This window comes from Rhopilema esculentum, chromosome 11 (genome assembly GCF_057945365.1).
Source record: "Rhopilema esculentum isolate cy_ngs chromosome 11, ASM5794536v1, whole genome shotgun sequence".
NCBI classification, from domain to species: domain Eukaryota; kingdom Metazoa; phylum Cnidaria; class Scyphozoa; order Rhizostomeae; family Rhizostomatidae; genus Rhopilema; species Rhopilema esculentum.
In genome coordinates, this window is record NC_142825.1 from 14,882,071 (window position 1) to 14,897,491 (window position 15,421).

The 15,421-nt window shown below is 35.9% G+C and overlaps 1 protein-coding gene and 1 pseudogene across 1 annotated transcript in view; both read right to left on the reverse strand.

Annotated features, from left to right (window-relative positions):
- LOC148959067 (uncharacterized) lies at positions 1 to 9,346 on the reverse strand (annotated as a pseudogene).
- A 3,539-nt stretch (positions 9,347 to 12,885) lies between these two features.
- Positions 12,886 to 15,421, reverse strand: part of LOC135694205 (uncharacterized) — a 56,444-nt gene continuing 53,908 nt past the window's right edge. The window contains exons 12-13 of the mRNA XM_065212903.2: positions 15,350 to 15,419; positions 12,886 to 14,403 (exon numbers count right to left, since the gene is read on the reverse strand). Of these exons, the coding sequence (XP_065068975.2) occupies positions 14,081 to 14,403; positions 15,350 to 15,419 (393 nt within the window). The 3' untranslated portion in view covers positions 12,886 to 14,080. The remainder of the gene's footprint in view (positions 14,404 to 15,349; positions 15,420 to 15,421) is intronic.

The window sequence follows — 15,421 nt, forward strand, 5'->3', positions numbered from 1 at the left end:
GTGAGATTCTTTGTAGGTTAGTAAACTTTTTCCGCCAAACCTTCGAAGTCTTTTGACAAATTGTGCTATCACTTGTCTCTTCGGGTGTCTGTTTAATCGAAGATATGTCTTCATGTTCTGTTCAAAAGATAACTTTCTGTAAAATGCTCTTCAAAACGAGAAATTTTTTTATCGCAGAAAATTAAGGTAGAGGTTTTTGCTCTACGGAACAAGCCCTGTTTTTTTTATTTTATTAAATATCCTGTGAAAATTATGTTTTTTTTAAAAACAATTCGTACCTTGTAACGGTAAAAATTTCTTGGAATATATGTGTATGTTGGTCCGTCAACTTCAGATTGCGCAGAAACAAGATATTTAAAACTCATCCCTTTACAATGCTACAAAGATGTATTTAGCAAATGAAGATAAATCCTTAATTTGCTAAAAGGGCCAAACAACAGCCAGTTCAAATGAAATAAATGGAGAGGCTGTATCAAAATTATTAATGATTTTTAGAATTTTGACATATTTGATTGTATGATGTTTTATTTCTGTTGCTTCATTGCATCTTTAAGTGTTCTGGCTGCAAATAAACCTTATTTCATTATGTTCCTGCTTATCTCATATACGATTTCCTTCAAAGTGCCTCTAAAACGTAGCATTCAAACCAGTCTGTTACATGGGATAATTCCACTTTTAAGATCCTTTTGCTACTGCTCCATTGCAGCTGGATCTTGTCAGATGTCATGCTTGTTAGTGCGTTTATTTCCGTAAAGGGTGGCCAGTCAACATTAGTTTTTATATCATTTCAAAATTGTTACTTACCAATAGTTAAATCAAGCTTTTGCTGCACACATGCTTTTTCCTGTCTTTCAGAATCAGAAATTTCCTTTGAGTTAAGATCTAAAATGTCTTTAATCAAGAATGATTTCATTCTGCTCAAGTCTTGATTCGCAACGCTCAAAGCAGGCGACTGTTCCTTTCAACAGACATTTAGGCTTCCAGGTCATACCTACCATGAGAAGTTGATGATAATTTGATATCCCGCCGATGGACCTTATATCATATAGAATTGCAAGCTTGACCCAAACAATCCACCTTAAATTTTGAAGCGCAAAATGCGCTGCACTATTGAGTTGTAGCCTCACTTTGAACAAAAGGCTCCGATCTTAGTCAGTAAACATGTGAAGACTTTGCATGTGATAATCTGAAATATTTTGCTGGCTGTTGTGTTTCATTAGCTGGAAATCTTTGATACTTTGGTAACTTGCCTGTCGACTTCCATGTTTTTGTGCAGTTTATTTCGTTATGTTCTTGCAATGACTAGCATTCTTCAGATCCTGCACATGCTGTCTTTCTGTTCAAAATGAAATAATGGATTACTTTTATTCATTGTAGATTTATAAAGATTCTGTCTAACTAAGAAAAAATGGTTTTTTCGCTTTTGACAGATTTCAATAAAATACGACTGAGGACAATCTATTGTTACCGTATTGTAAGTTTAAACAATTTTATGATACACATCTTAATCGAAATTTTACATTTCTAGTTCTAAATATGGTGAAAATTAATTATAAGAAAGATCATAGCTATATGCAACTCGTTCAGAATTTTTTTCAGTCTTGTATTTGTAATAAGTTTGTGGAAAAAAAGCGGTATGCAGAATTGGCTTTTCAAATGCTTGAACATGCTTTTGCACAAAAGCCAAATTTACAAAGATGGTAATCATGTCAAGTTTCAAATTTTTCATGGAAAATGAAACGTTTTCTATACAGTTAGCCATGCAGAAACTATACTTGTATCAACTTTTTATGCACTCATTGATAGAAAATATTTCACTTTCTCATTTTGTTTCGCAAATCATTATTAACTAAGACAAGCAGTTGTTACAAAAAGTTCTTTCGCCCTTTTCACTGCGTTTTTTCTGATAATCAATGTGCAAGAAACTGCAACCAAGTTATTTATGTATTTGCCAAGCATATCTCAGTTTTATAACAAAAGTAATATTTGTAATGCAAAATAAAGCAAGTAATGTTTAGTACTGCATTATTTGTATACCTGTACAAGTTTGCTACAGACAAATTCATTACTTAAAAATATGTAAATATAGGACCATTAGAATGGTTCCTGCCCATGAAAGACTTTTTCCAAATAGGTGTCAGGAAGGTCAGCCATCTTCAAGTGCCATCCCAATTTTTTTGTCTATGCTTGTAAAACATTCATTACCCATTCCTTTGATAACAGAAACTATTATCAATAATGGCACGAAACACCTTTACATTTGAGTAAATTAATGATTTGAATCAATACTAACATATATTGTCCCGATAGCAACAGTCTCTGTGTCTAATATAAGCGTCGATCTAATTTGTGTTGAAGTTGTGATAGGGTGTACACTGAATATGATACGTAATGCTCAATGCCCATATTTCAGACTTGCAAATTCAGGGCGTGTTTTAAAATGTAGGTTTGCTGTTGTCAATATGATGGAATGGTCGTCAGTTAGGGCCATGTCACGCCTGTGTTAAAAACGACTTAATACGTGGTTTGAATCTTGACGTTCTAAATCTTTTCTGGGTTAATATCCATTATCAAATGCTTACGGCACTGAAAGATATTAACGACATATGATCGGTATCCTAGAATACGATAACATCCTTCTACATATATGTCTATGCCAATCTTGACCATACGATTGGTCTTTTCAAGTATCAGTCCTCTGACCTGGTATCTCTTGTCGCCAAAAGCCGAGGCTTCTCTTAAGTGCTATCTGTGAATATAATCATGTATTTTGGTTTCAGATTTGGGTTGTGTTACACCCACGTTTCGATATTTTAAGAATCAATTCGCATGACAATCCACCAATGAAACATGAAACAAAACCTCTTGAATAACGCTAAATTTTTAACAGTTAAATGAAGATTTGTAGAAAATTCACGTGCTGTGGCTCAATATCTATTTAGTCGAAAAGAATACTATCTTCTCTATTTCATATCAAGTCGAAAAAGATTAATTTTTACAAAATTCCATTTTTTCAAGCCTATTAGTAATTTTGTTAATTAGTTTAGTTTAGTTTAGTTTAGTGTAGTTAGTTAAGTACCATTTTCTCCCAATTTTTCTTACCGTGGTTTTCTGTTTGTTTGTCTGCAAGCTTTCTATCAAAGCCAAGATGCATCTTTAACTTTAATTTGAATTATTAGTCAAACAGAGAGAGCGCTAATCGGATCAACCTGCCAATTTGGAAAAAACCCAAAATACCGTTCTTTATTTTTATGTGCACAACACAAGCTTTCCACTACGATAAGCTGTGAAAATATTGTTGCTGCCAAAATATGGTTGCAAGCAGATGTTCTCATATAGTTTCAAAGCAGATTTCATTTTCGTGTAAGTTCCATTCAGTTAGGTAAATGTACATAAAAAGTACAGTAAAGTATTGCCATTTTACATCGGACTTCAGTTCAGTACTACCGTTGAAAATTTGGTGTTCTTTGATTTGAAAGCACCAACTTAGAGTGGTCCAATTATGTCAGGGTCTAGCTGGCTCTACAGATTATATTGCGACAAGAGAAAGATTATTAGGTGTCTCAAGGACCGATGATGAAATATTTTTATTGAGATTTGTATTGTAGCGAGATTTGCAGAATAAATCTTGAAGCTAAATTGGTGCTGGGTAGAAATGTGTTCAGATTCAGAAGGTTGAAGATTCGAAAAACTGCCTAGTCATCTCAGGTATGACTGGAAACAGAATCTAATCTCCATTACAAATATCACCATATTAGTAGCTACAATTTATGACAAAAGTCAGTTGAAATCTTTTCTCGTTTTACTGGAAAAACGGTGTTTATACCGACCGTTAGCTGCTTTGCGTAAAGAGGGAAAACAGATCGGTGCTCTTCCACGTCCAAAATTTGAAAATAGATCTAATATTTTGCCCCAAATCATCAGCTGCTTATTATGATATTGATATATATTTAGAACAATACAAAATTACATTGCATGTGGCCTGAGCAAAATAAAATAAGAACAGTAATAATGTATAAATACAACAAAATGATGTTTTTGTGGTGGTTTATGACAACATACTCGGTCTTGACGTGTTTTCACGGGCAGACATCTTGGGTATCATACTTATCATACAGTGTTTTTGTTCTGAGTTCAGCTGCTTGTTGCAAGAATTTTGCAAATTTTTTCTGCTTGCTAATGTCTTGGCAGGACAATAGCTTGATTAAATGAAATTTAATCACGTTTACTATGTGACAGGGTACGCATTTTAGGCGACCCTGCCCACCCAACCCATGTCTAGATATCTTTAGGGGTTCTTCCTTACATGCATGTTGACTTTCTACTTCTTTTTTTTCGTGCATTAGTTAATGGCCGTATGGCTTGTGACTTTTTTGCATGAACAAGGTGCTGCTAGTCGGCGGAAGAAGGCCATTGTTCTTCTTCTCAACCCCCTCAAAAACGGTTGGGGTTTTATTTATGGCCGTCTTTGCGATTGGCGCACCGACAGCCCAAAAATAAATGGTTCAAATGATGAGAGAACACCACCTCCAGTCTTATGATTGACAATGGTAAAACCTTCTGAGGACCATCTTACCCTTATTGCTAATGGTTTATGTTTAGTAACCTGGAACAAATACTGAATGTCAATATATGTGTGTTCAATAGGCTTCGGCGTTAGTACACTATTAGGTTAACTCAAGTGGGATCCGTGCTTTCTATACATTCCTTTGTTCTCTGTATTTGTGTTTACATGGCGAGTGGGCCAGCCCGCTCAGGTGAGATCCGTAGCTCAGGTGATTGCAGCGCATGCGTAGCAATAGTCATCTTTTGAAGGCTGATCCATACTAGAATATATGGTTGGGTTACGAACATGAGGATGAGATTTTCAAAAATAGTCTCCTCGATGGGAGGGCAAGTAATCTCTTGCTGCTGTGACATGGAGGTAAAATTCCCATCAAACATCACCTACAGGTGATCGTTAAATGATTGAATTCTACCTCAAGGTCGCATCTTTGAGATCACGTGAGATTTCAAAGTAAAGATATCATGCAAAGAGAAAATGGATCAGCAAAGAGATCACTGAAGGAGAATTGTATTTGAGAAAAATTTAGCTAACCAAAAAAGGACACCAAATATAACTTTTATCAAGAAAAAAACAAATAATTTCAAAAAGAATTAATGTTGAAAGCAATGAAAATGCAAATTGCAAACGTTGATTGTTCATCCAGAAACTCCTTTTTATAATATTTGGCAAAAGTATTTCCGAGGACTAGCCAGCAGTTTGTAAAATGACATCTATGTTAACTCCATTATTTAGTGCAGCTGAGGTTGATGCAGCTCTGGTGCTACGAGCCTTACACAATTCAATATCAATCCCTGCTTCTTACATGACTGTTCTTATCCACCTAAATATAGTACTGGTCTGTACTGGCTGGTATTGATATGCAAAACTGATAAAAAGTTGTCGAATCGAAAGGAATGTGCCCTTTGTAAATATACCTCCGTGTATGGTCATTTGGAAATGATGGGAAATTAGGTAATTGTTGCTTTACCCCAGGTCTTGACTGCTTAATTAGATCATTTAAGGTAATCTGAAACTTGTGTTTGTTCTCATCATATAGTCTAGATTTAGCATTTCATTGTCTGGCATCGCTGTCTAGTGACTAAAACACAGAGCATGACTAAGTTCAAAGTCAGCTTTCTTAAATCTATTAAATTTGGTGGGCTCCACTCCTTCAAATATGACGAAACATCTGATACATTCCGTGTGGATGAATAACGAGGCCTTTGTGGTCTCGTTTGGTATACTGCTTTAAGCATTCTCCTAACCAGGGGATCCTCCCCAACAGGGACAGTATGGTCATTCAAGGTAAAAACAGCTGATAAAGCAGACCTTGCAGTGTTGATTGTTGAATAACTGCTGCCTGAAAAATGTAAACTTGTTAGAAAATCAAGAACATCTTTGACACAAGGGTTTATGAAGTTGATATTATTGCATATTGCAAACTTGATCCATTTCTTGATATAAACCATATATTATTTTCACGAAATCTTTCACCATGACTGCATTATTAGCTCAGATACTTGGTGTGATACGTTGAGGTTATTACGTCTTTCCCTGATAAGAGGCATGCCATCATCTTTAGTTTTGGCCACAAGGTGTGTACTTTGTCCTGTTGGTGAGGCAGTAAAAGCAAATCTTTTCTATTAGAAAAATAGATTAAAGTACTAATTAGCATATCATTAAGGACTGGATACCACACTTGTGAGGTCCAACATGGAGCAATCAGAATTGCTTTGCAGGTATCTGTTTTCACCTTTTGCAATACTTAGAAATCATAGAAAATGGCAAAAAAGATAGACAAATTTATGTTCCCAACTAAAAGATATTACATCGACTGAAAATGCCTCTGGGTCTAGATACCATGACACAAAAGGCTTAAGTTGATGATTATGCCTAGAAGCAAACAAATCAATATCTGGTTTGCCCCATGTTTTACAGATCATGTGGTCTTTTTGTAGACAACTGAGTTTGCTGACTTCTATCAAGTCTTTGACAGATTGCTGCCCAAACTCAGTACCAAATAATAAGCCCTCGATAGGAGTCTGCTCACTGCACAAGGATGCATAATCATCTTTGATATATGGCTTGAAAGGGGCACTTCTCCTGAGGTCAATTTTATGCGAAGTACTAGTTAGCAAAGAAATGGCATCTTTGAGTGAAGCTACAATCTCCTGCTTAGAGACCTCCTGTGCATCTTCCTCATTCATGAGAGAACTCAATAATGAAGACACAGCAATCATGCCTTTGAGGAGTGGTTTTTGGATATTTTGAGAATGCACATCTTCCAGCTTAGCCTCCTTCTTTACTTTGTTAAATATCTTGGATTGACACTTGACTCTTACCACTTCTAGCCTGGGGTAATTTTTTGGTGTCAAATAATTATTCAATATTTTATCGTCAGCATCTTTATCCATACCATAACATAACTGTTTTGTGATAATTTCTGATAAATCAGAATGCAATTCTGGCCCCATTTCATTAGCCTTTTTAATTGATCTTGCCATATCAGCAATTAACTCTGAGACTCCAATTGGATTTGTCCCATTTTCCTTGAGTCTCTTATTTGGGGGCTTTGATGCCTATTGAGACTGATAAGAGATATCTATTTCTGATTGATGTTGATGTTCAAGCATTTCTGCCTGATGCTCGTCAAAAACAGATTTCATTTCAACGATCACTGGCAAAATCTGTTTCATTGAATTTGCCAAGAAGATTAGCTGCTCCTTTATATCTGATTATTCCTGAGATTGCTCAGAATTATCATTAAATGTTTGGGATTGCTCATTCAGTGTTGGGATTGCCCAATTATTTCCAGCCATTGGGATTGCCGAGAGCTGAGATTCTATGTAGATTTTTGCTTGCCTTTCTTAGACATATCCTTTGAAAGTTTTGGCTTTGTTATCCTTTCTTTCCGTCATTTTCCTTGCTGTCCTTGGCTAGTCTTTTCTGCGAGGTCGCTACATTCCACTTCATTTGTTTCGCCATGCGGTCGGCCTAAACTGGAAATCGGCTGTGACTGTTGAGTGAAATTTCCATCGATGTCACTCATATTTTCCATGGTGGCAACTGAGATGTAGATTTTTCCAGGTTTATACCAATGATGCGCTTGTTTTACTCCTTATTCCTTCAGTTTAAAACAAAAAGCATGCAACGATGACAGTTTGCAACGAAATAACGCTATGAATGACTATTGCTACGCATGCGCAGCTTCTCGTGTGATCTCGAAGATTCGACATGGAGGTAGAATTTAACGGTCAGAAAAGGAATCCAATTGTTATTCCCCATTGCTATGGAAAATTGATATTCAATACTGTAGCGCCCTAAACTAAAAAGCCTCATTTACAATATTCAAATAAGAGGCCATCTCACATAAGTGGGATAAAACGCATCACTTGGGAATACGATCTCACCTGCAGAAACTAGCCCACCCAAGTGGGCTAGCCCACTTCATGTATACAATCCCTAAGAAGTCATTTACATGAAAAGCTATTCATAATGTTTGATATGAGTGTTAATTGATATGATTCTGGCATACTTTCAGTTCAAACTTTGATGATCAAGGATCGCAACCTTTCCATTTCCCCCTTTTCCGGCATGGACTTTACAGCTCATCAACTTTGTTTTATATTACAATCTCCCTTCTAATTTGCCTTCTTTCTCCAAAATGGTGAACAAGTCTGACCTAGCCAACAGTTGTTCGATCCCGTTCAATTTCATTCACTTCACCAAATAGGATCTTACCTTCCTTGAAACCAAATATTTTCTCTTGATAACTTGTATGGTTTTCAACAAGAGAGACCTGGCGGGATCGTTTAGCTTATGTTGTTTATTTTTGTTCAATACTGTAAACTTTGTTTATTTTTGTTCTTTTGCGCTCAAATCCTTTGATAAGAGCAAAGTGATCTATCTCCATACCTCCAGGGTCCTTTATCGTTTTTGGCCCAAATGATTTTATTTCTGAACTTCCATACTGTCGGCACCACACTCTCATCAAGATTATTGATAGACTTCTCCCTAATAGGTCCTCTGGAGCTCATAGCTTCATGCCAAGTCTTTACTCAATTAATTCTGCTGCTCCACAGGGTTTGTTGTATTTCATTTTTCATTAATCCTTGATTCTCTTTCTTCCATTTCTATAAGCATTCATTTTATTCGCTGATGACACTCAATGTTTTTCTTGGTCCTTTTCCTAGCATTAACCCCAAAGTCTTCTTCTATAAATCGATCGCGCGCGAGTTAAGGGCTTACAGTCTGCCTCGCGTATAAGTAGCATATGGAAGCTTCAGTTCATGTTGTCAGCACTTTGTCAGCAGATTTTGTCACTTTTCTGCTGCCATGACAACTGTCAATCAATTTCATTGTCAATCAATCGGCTTTGTCGAGGAGGTCGTTCTAGCTCGCTGATCACCTCTTTGTGCGTAAAGCAATTATCTTCGGAGCGTTGCTCTGCCAAGACTCTGCTAAAGGCCTTCGGTTTTTTGGCACGAAAACGGTGCTGCATCACAGCTCGGTTCTCCGCAATGAATGGAAATTTTGATTTAAAGTTTTGGGAATCAAAACCAGTCGAATGCCACACCTTTCTCCCAAAAACTCGAGACCGTACGAGCAAAAGTTATGATTGTCATGATTATCGTCTGTACATTGCTGTACGAATCCTTTATCGCAATCGATTTCAGCTGTACCCGTTCTATCACGTGTCCATTTTCATACGTCTTTGTTTACTTCACGAAAATGGAAAATAAATGTCAAACCCTCGAAAAACTTCATTATTTTCAAAAGGGCGTTGGACATAAATCAAAAGCAAACTGAACACCAGAAATTCTTTATAAAATAAATAGTTTAGCATCAACTAGAGCAGCTGTTTTTATAGAATTGTGAAAACCCAAGATGGTGTCTTCTTCGAATGTCTTCTTCAAATTAAATTTTCAAAACAATCATTATCAAGGAACTTATTGTTTGCGGGCAGTACTAGCAAGAGCTATTTCTAGTTATATATATATATGATATTAAAAGAAATTACAATACAATAACCTGAGCCAATCATAGCGGGAAAAGACACATGGTCATCTAGTCCCCACTATGAATGGCTCTTACATTGAATTTTGACATTAATCTCTAGATCAACTAACAAAAGAAGGAACATAACACTAGACCACGCCTTACCGATAAGAATTTCTTATCCCCTCGTTCCGGTTGGCGATCATAAGCAGGGCCGCGGAGAGGATTTATGGGCCCCGGGTCAGGACGAAAGATAAATAGAAAGTCACACTAGACACTGAATTCACACTAGACGCGTCGCGGCGCGGCGCATTGCGGCATGTAGCGTTTCGATGAAAAACGCATTGATGTGTTCACATCTGATGCGTCACATTGCTCTGCGTTTTCATGACAGAATTAAAATGGCGTCCAGCCAGAATGACGTGCTGCTTGCTTTAGCATTACAGACTCAAGCTATTGCCGCAACTTTGCTGAAAAGAAAGGAAAAGAAAACGCGCTCAGTTTGGGTAAGAAAACTATGGAAAAATCGAGAGCAGCAAGGTCATTACAACAATCTGATAGCTGAGATGAGACTGCAGGACCACAGTATGCACTTTGATTATTTCCGAATGCTGCCGTCTACATTTGACGATCTTCTACACCTTGCGGGGCCTTCGTTGGTAAGACAAAGGACCCGTTTTCGAGAGCCATTGCCCCCTGCTTTGAGGCTAGCTGTTGCTGTAAGATACCTGGCAACTGGTGAGTCACAGGCATCTCTTTCGTACAACTATAGGATTGGGAGGTCTACAGTATGTGACATTTTAAACGAAGTGCCAGAGAAATATGGTGTGCATTGAGCCCCATTGCAGTGGCTGCACCAAGATCTCAAGATGACTGGAGAAAACTTGCAAATGATTTTTGGAATTTATGGGGGTTTCCTTTGTGTCTTGGAGCCATCGATGGAAAGCACTGTGTCATCAATTGCCCCCCAAATTCAGGCAGCTCCTTTTACAATTATAAAGGAACTTTCAGCATCGTTTTGATGGCAGTATCTGATGCCAGCTACATGTTTACTTACGTTGATATTGGAGACTACGGGAGGCAAAACGACTCTAGTGTTTTTAATAATTCTTCGTTTGGTGATGCACTGAATATTTGGCGATGCTCTCCAGGAATTTTTGAAATTGGCTAATGATAAAATTGCTCTGGTGGCTAGTTTGGTTGCTAAAATTGCTATGGTGTCTAAACTGCCCTAGTGGCAGTGGTGTAGATAGAGGGAGGTCAGAGGGGACAATCCCCCTCTGTAGAGCTAAACTGCTATTTTGTCGGAAAGCGTCTGGACTTGTCGGAAATTTAACACAGTTGTCTATGTTTTTCTTATTGCCATGGTTTGATAGGAATGACTTTAAAGCTACATAAACACAAAAATATCTGAATAAATCAAAAGATTTATTGATTTCAGCTCTGATGTCATTATGTTATGTTAAAATTTATGAAAAAATATTTGATAGATTTTTGTCGAAAAATTTCTCACCCTTCCTATGAATGTTCCTATCTAGGCCATTGTCTGGTGGCTATTTCTTTCTGTTTGCTAATTGGTATAATTTAAACACAACTGATATCTTGACACCATAATGCATAAAAATGAAAATTTCTTAGAAATTAGAAAAGTCTTAGAAAATGGAAAACGTTTAATTTGTTAACCAAATTCGATCACAACCAATTCACTGTTGCAAACAGATACACATGCCATGGTGTAAATCTGTATGATTTACATATTGTTGTATGTTGCCTTGTTGCAATCACATTTTTTGTTAATATTCAGAAGCTTTTCAACTTCTTTAGCCCAAGCCCACAAAGATGAGAAATTTTTAACAAAAATATCTTTAACATTCAGACAGTCAAAGACTCAAACTGCTTCTACCTTACTTCACTTATAGACCTTAGTCATTATTGCCTCTATTAATGACAGTTTGTGATAATGCAGAGGCTGGATTATTACTAAGAAAGTTTTTATAACTGAGTTATTATTTATGGGCCCCTATAGCCAAGGGCCCCCGGGTCAGTGACCCCCCCTGACCCCCATCTCCTCAGCACTGATCATAAGTATTGCAATCTATTAGCACTTTCAATTATTCTTTCTCCATGTGATACAAAAAAGGAAATAAATATGACTTAATAAGAGTTTATGAAATTCTTGCCTACTCTTCAGGTCCATTCATTGCTGACATCAAATTATAATATTTTTATAACTTTCATGACTGAGTTCCAGACCACTTTTTGTTGAAGATAGAAATGACTTACAGACAAGGTTTCATTTCTTTCCTCACTGAAATTTCGTTTTTCTAGGAAATGTTCACCCAACGTTTTCACCGAAATTTACACCGAAACTTCAAAAATATGACCGAAATTCTTCCACAGAAATTTATTCACCGAAATTTTTGACACCGGAATTGTTGGTATTTATCGTCATAAAATATGTCTTTCTTTAAATAAATTATTAAGAATTAAAATAAATGCTTCAATTTCAGTGAAAAATCTTTTTTCCACTTGACGTCGTGAAGTCTCAAGCACCTGTTCTCCAAATAACTTCCTTCCTTAAATGAGATTGTGTAACAAAACAAACATGAAGTGGCATCAGTTTCGCAGACAATCAATTTATTCGTTTTTTCGTTTTCAACAACCAAAGTTGAAGTTGAAGTTTTCATCAAAAGAGCTGTTTGTGTCTATGCATGTAGATCGATTTAGTATTATCTTCTTGCTCGATTTAGTTTAATTTTTTTTTGTATAATTGTATCTTCTTGAATGTCAACTTAAAAACAAAGGAAAGAGACCAAATATTAGCATTCAAATACTCAAAATTTCTTTGGTTTCAATTTGGTCGATTAGCCAATAAGATAAAGATTGCAGTTTCAGTTTTTGTTGAAGTTCAGTTGCAAAAAAAAAATCCATTAACCAGTAAAAGAAATGCAGTCTTCTTGTCTCCTCTGGCACTTGAGTAACTAGGCTTTTGATCATAGAGAGATTTATAATGCTCTGAAAATGTGAGTCAGAGACTCGATTAAAATTCCGGAGCATAATCGAAAAAGAAAAGTAGAAGCGATTTGAACACCTTCTTGTCTCTACACTTCTCTTCTTTCTCATAATGGGTCTGCTTTTTTCTCTGTTATGATTAAGATAAATCTCACACATATGGTAAATAGCAGAAGTAGTCTGCTAGTCGTCTGCTCTCTCCCAACATTGCGTCTGTATCTTTTGGTCATATTTCCCTTGATCAAAGGCAGGAAACATTTGAAATGCAAGAACACTTTTAATCAAAACATCACAAACATAGAGGGAAAATACGCAGAAAATTGTAAAACTTTGATCAAAACACAATTCTCTCAGCAGCAAACATTCCTACAATTACAAGAATAGCATTAGAGTAACAACAACAACTATAATTGTTAAAAAATAACAGACGAAAGATGTCTATAGACACAGTATGTGACGTAAGCTTTAAGTAATGAAATATACAAAATCCACAACGGAAAATAAATATTAAGGATGAAATATATGAATTGGAGAAAGACGTCAAACACGACTTAAAAATTTCCAAATACAGGAACTAGTCAAACTTTATTCGTACAATAGGAAATAAAATGGAATGCCATACAAAAGGTCTTAATTCCGAGAGTCTAAACATACAAATGGCACTGAATGCTTTCTTCCTGAATAAATGCATTTTTACTGCATGGAATTTCTTTTTTCCAATCTTTAAACATATCTTCTTTTGCAACAACAAAAGCGGTTACTGGCAATCTCGACTAACTTTTTATTTAAAGCAATGTTCAAAATTTCTGTAAATTAGACGATAGGTTCATGCTTCATTTAAACATTGCATTTGATGTTCCAAAGCCGTTAGTCGTGGAACTAATACAATGTTACACCTCTTGTACACAGCATTCAAAATCATGTATTTAAACAAATTTAGCTCTAAAAACTAGCAATTAAAATATTTTAATTTTCAGTTATACAACTACTTAGAAAAATTTTTCTACACAACTATGATATAAAACGCTGTATGCTTTGAAAACGAAAACCTATTACGGAATTTCAAAAACAAATACTTTATTCTTTCTTATAGTTTCTCTAGCTTAAGTAATCGTAAGGACTTTCCATATGATTTATGTAAAAATTGGAAAGCTAACAATTGGAAAGTTTATATAGCATCTATCTGTGGGATGGAAACGATGAAAAGAAATAATGCAAAGAGCATAATTAAAGAGCAAAATGCCACAAAAAATTTCGAATGGAAAATGAAAATTCAGAATAAGAAAAACACCTTCAAAACAAGTCTTTCAAATTAGCTATCATTAACAAACAAAACGAAGGCCTCCAACTTTGCTAGGAAAGTATTGTATTGTAGGAGCATAAAAGGTCTAAGTTTTCAGATGTTTCTTTATGAAAAGTATCTTTCAAAAAAGCATAATGCAGTTAACAAAACTGTCTAAATAAATATGCCTTCCAAACTATCTTAATGTCAACTAAACTAAGTGGTTTTCCATGCAACAGAATCTAGTTATCCACTTTAGAATCTGCCTTCTGTCCTTTAAAATGGTCAATGGTATTACTTTCAGTGCTCATAGGTATTTCGACGTTTTTAGTGGTTACCATTTTTCCAATTTTCCTGGTTGGACGCGCAGTAATTGTTCCTTTTATAGCTGGAACGTCAGTTTTAATACTCTTCATTTCATCAACAATTTGTTGCTCGCCCTTTAGTTTTTTCTTTGACATCACATTCTTATTTATTTTGGTTGAGACATTCACAGTTTTTGTAGCTCCTTTGTTCTTTAAACTTTTTAAGAATATACTGTCAGCTGTCATAGACTCGCATCCACCTAAAAATTGGTCAGAAAATTTCGATTAGTACACAGAAAATAATCGCAAATTTTTTAAAACACTACCAACTATCGTGTGGCACTCGTAAAAGTGCCGCAGACTCCGTGGTTGCTAATTCGTGTATGATTCACTAATTTCAGAAGAATGAAATCTGCCAACTTGTCCGCTCTTCATTGAGTAAAAATCATTTTTGCAAAATTTATAGCCATCGGTGCGTCGATGCTAGCCAGAGCTTGTCCAAAGAAAAGTAACAGGAAATATGTGGTATTCTGGTCATTTGCTTTCTTCTCTAACCCTAAATTTTTACAGTGACATAATCAAATTTATGACATCATAGCTAAAATAGAAATCACAAAATGCCATTTTTGAAGATACTTTGATTTTGATATTTTTTTCTAGAAGGTTTGATCTAAATTGTGATTTTTGTCCTAAGAGTGTCGAAAATTATTAAAGGTATTGTTTCCTAGTACTGTTTTACTCTCAGTTTTACTTGTGCAGTAGATGTGCTGTTTGCAAAAAAAATTGTAAATGATGTATTGGCCCTAAATCAATGCTTTAGAACGAAAAATGACGTAAATGTGCTTACAAACAGAAAAAACGTGCCCCGGTACACAATGTGCCTCCCCCCGTACAAAAGACTAACAAACCCGCTATAAGCAGGAAAGCCTGCACTCAAAGAGGGCAACGGGGGCAAAGCGCCAAGAAAAGGGCAAAGAAATAGGAACACGAAAATAAATACTCAATTTCGCGAGAACAAGGGGACCACTACCCTTGCTGTCCCCTGATGGATAGCGCAAAAAAATTGCGGAAGTAATTCTAATTTGAATTTTGCCTTTTACCATGATTTGCTAATGTATTAAATTGTGAAATGAAACATAGCTATTCCAACTTAAGAAATTGAAATAATCTAAATTATATTTCTTTTAAATAAAATGTGCAACTTACAGCGTAACAATGATGCTTCCAGCAGCGCAACTCTTTCCACTAATGTTTTCATTGCAACTTTGGATAATCCCT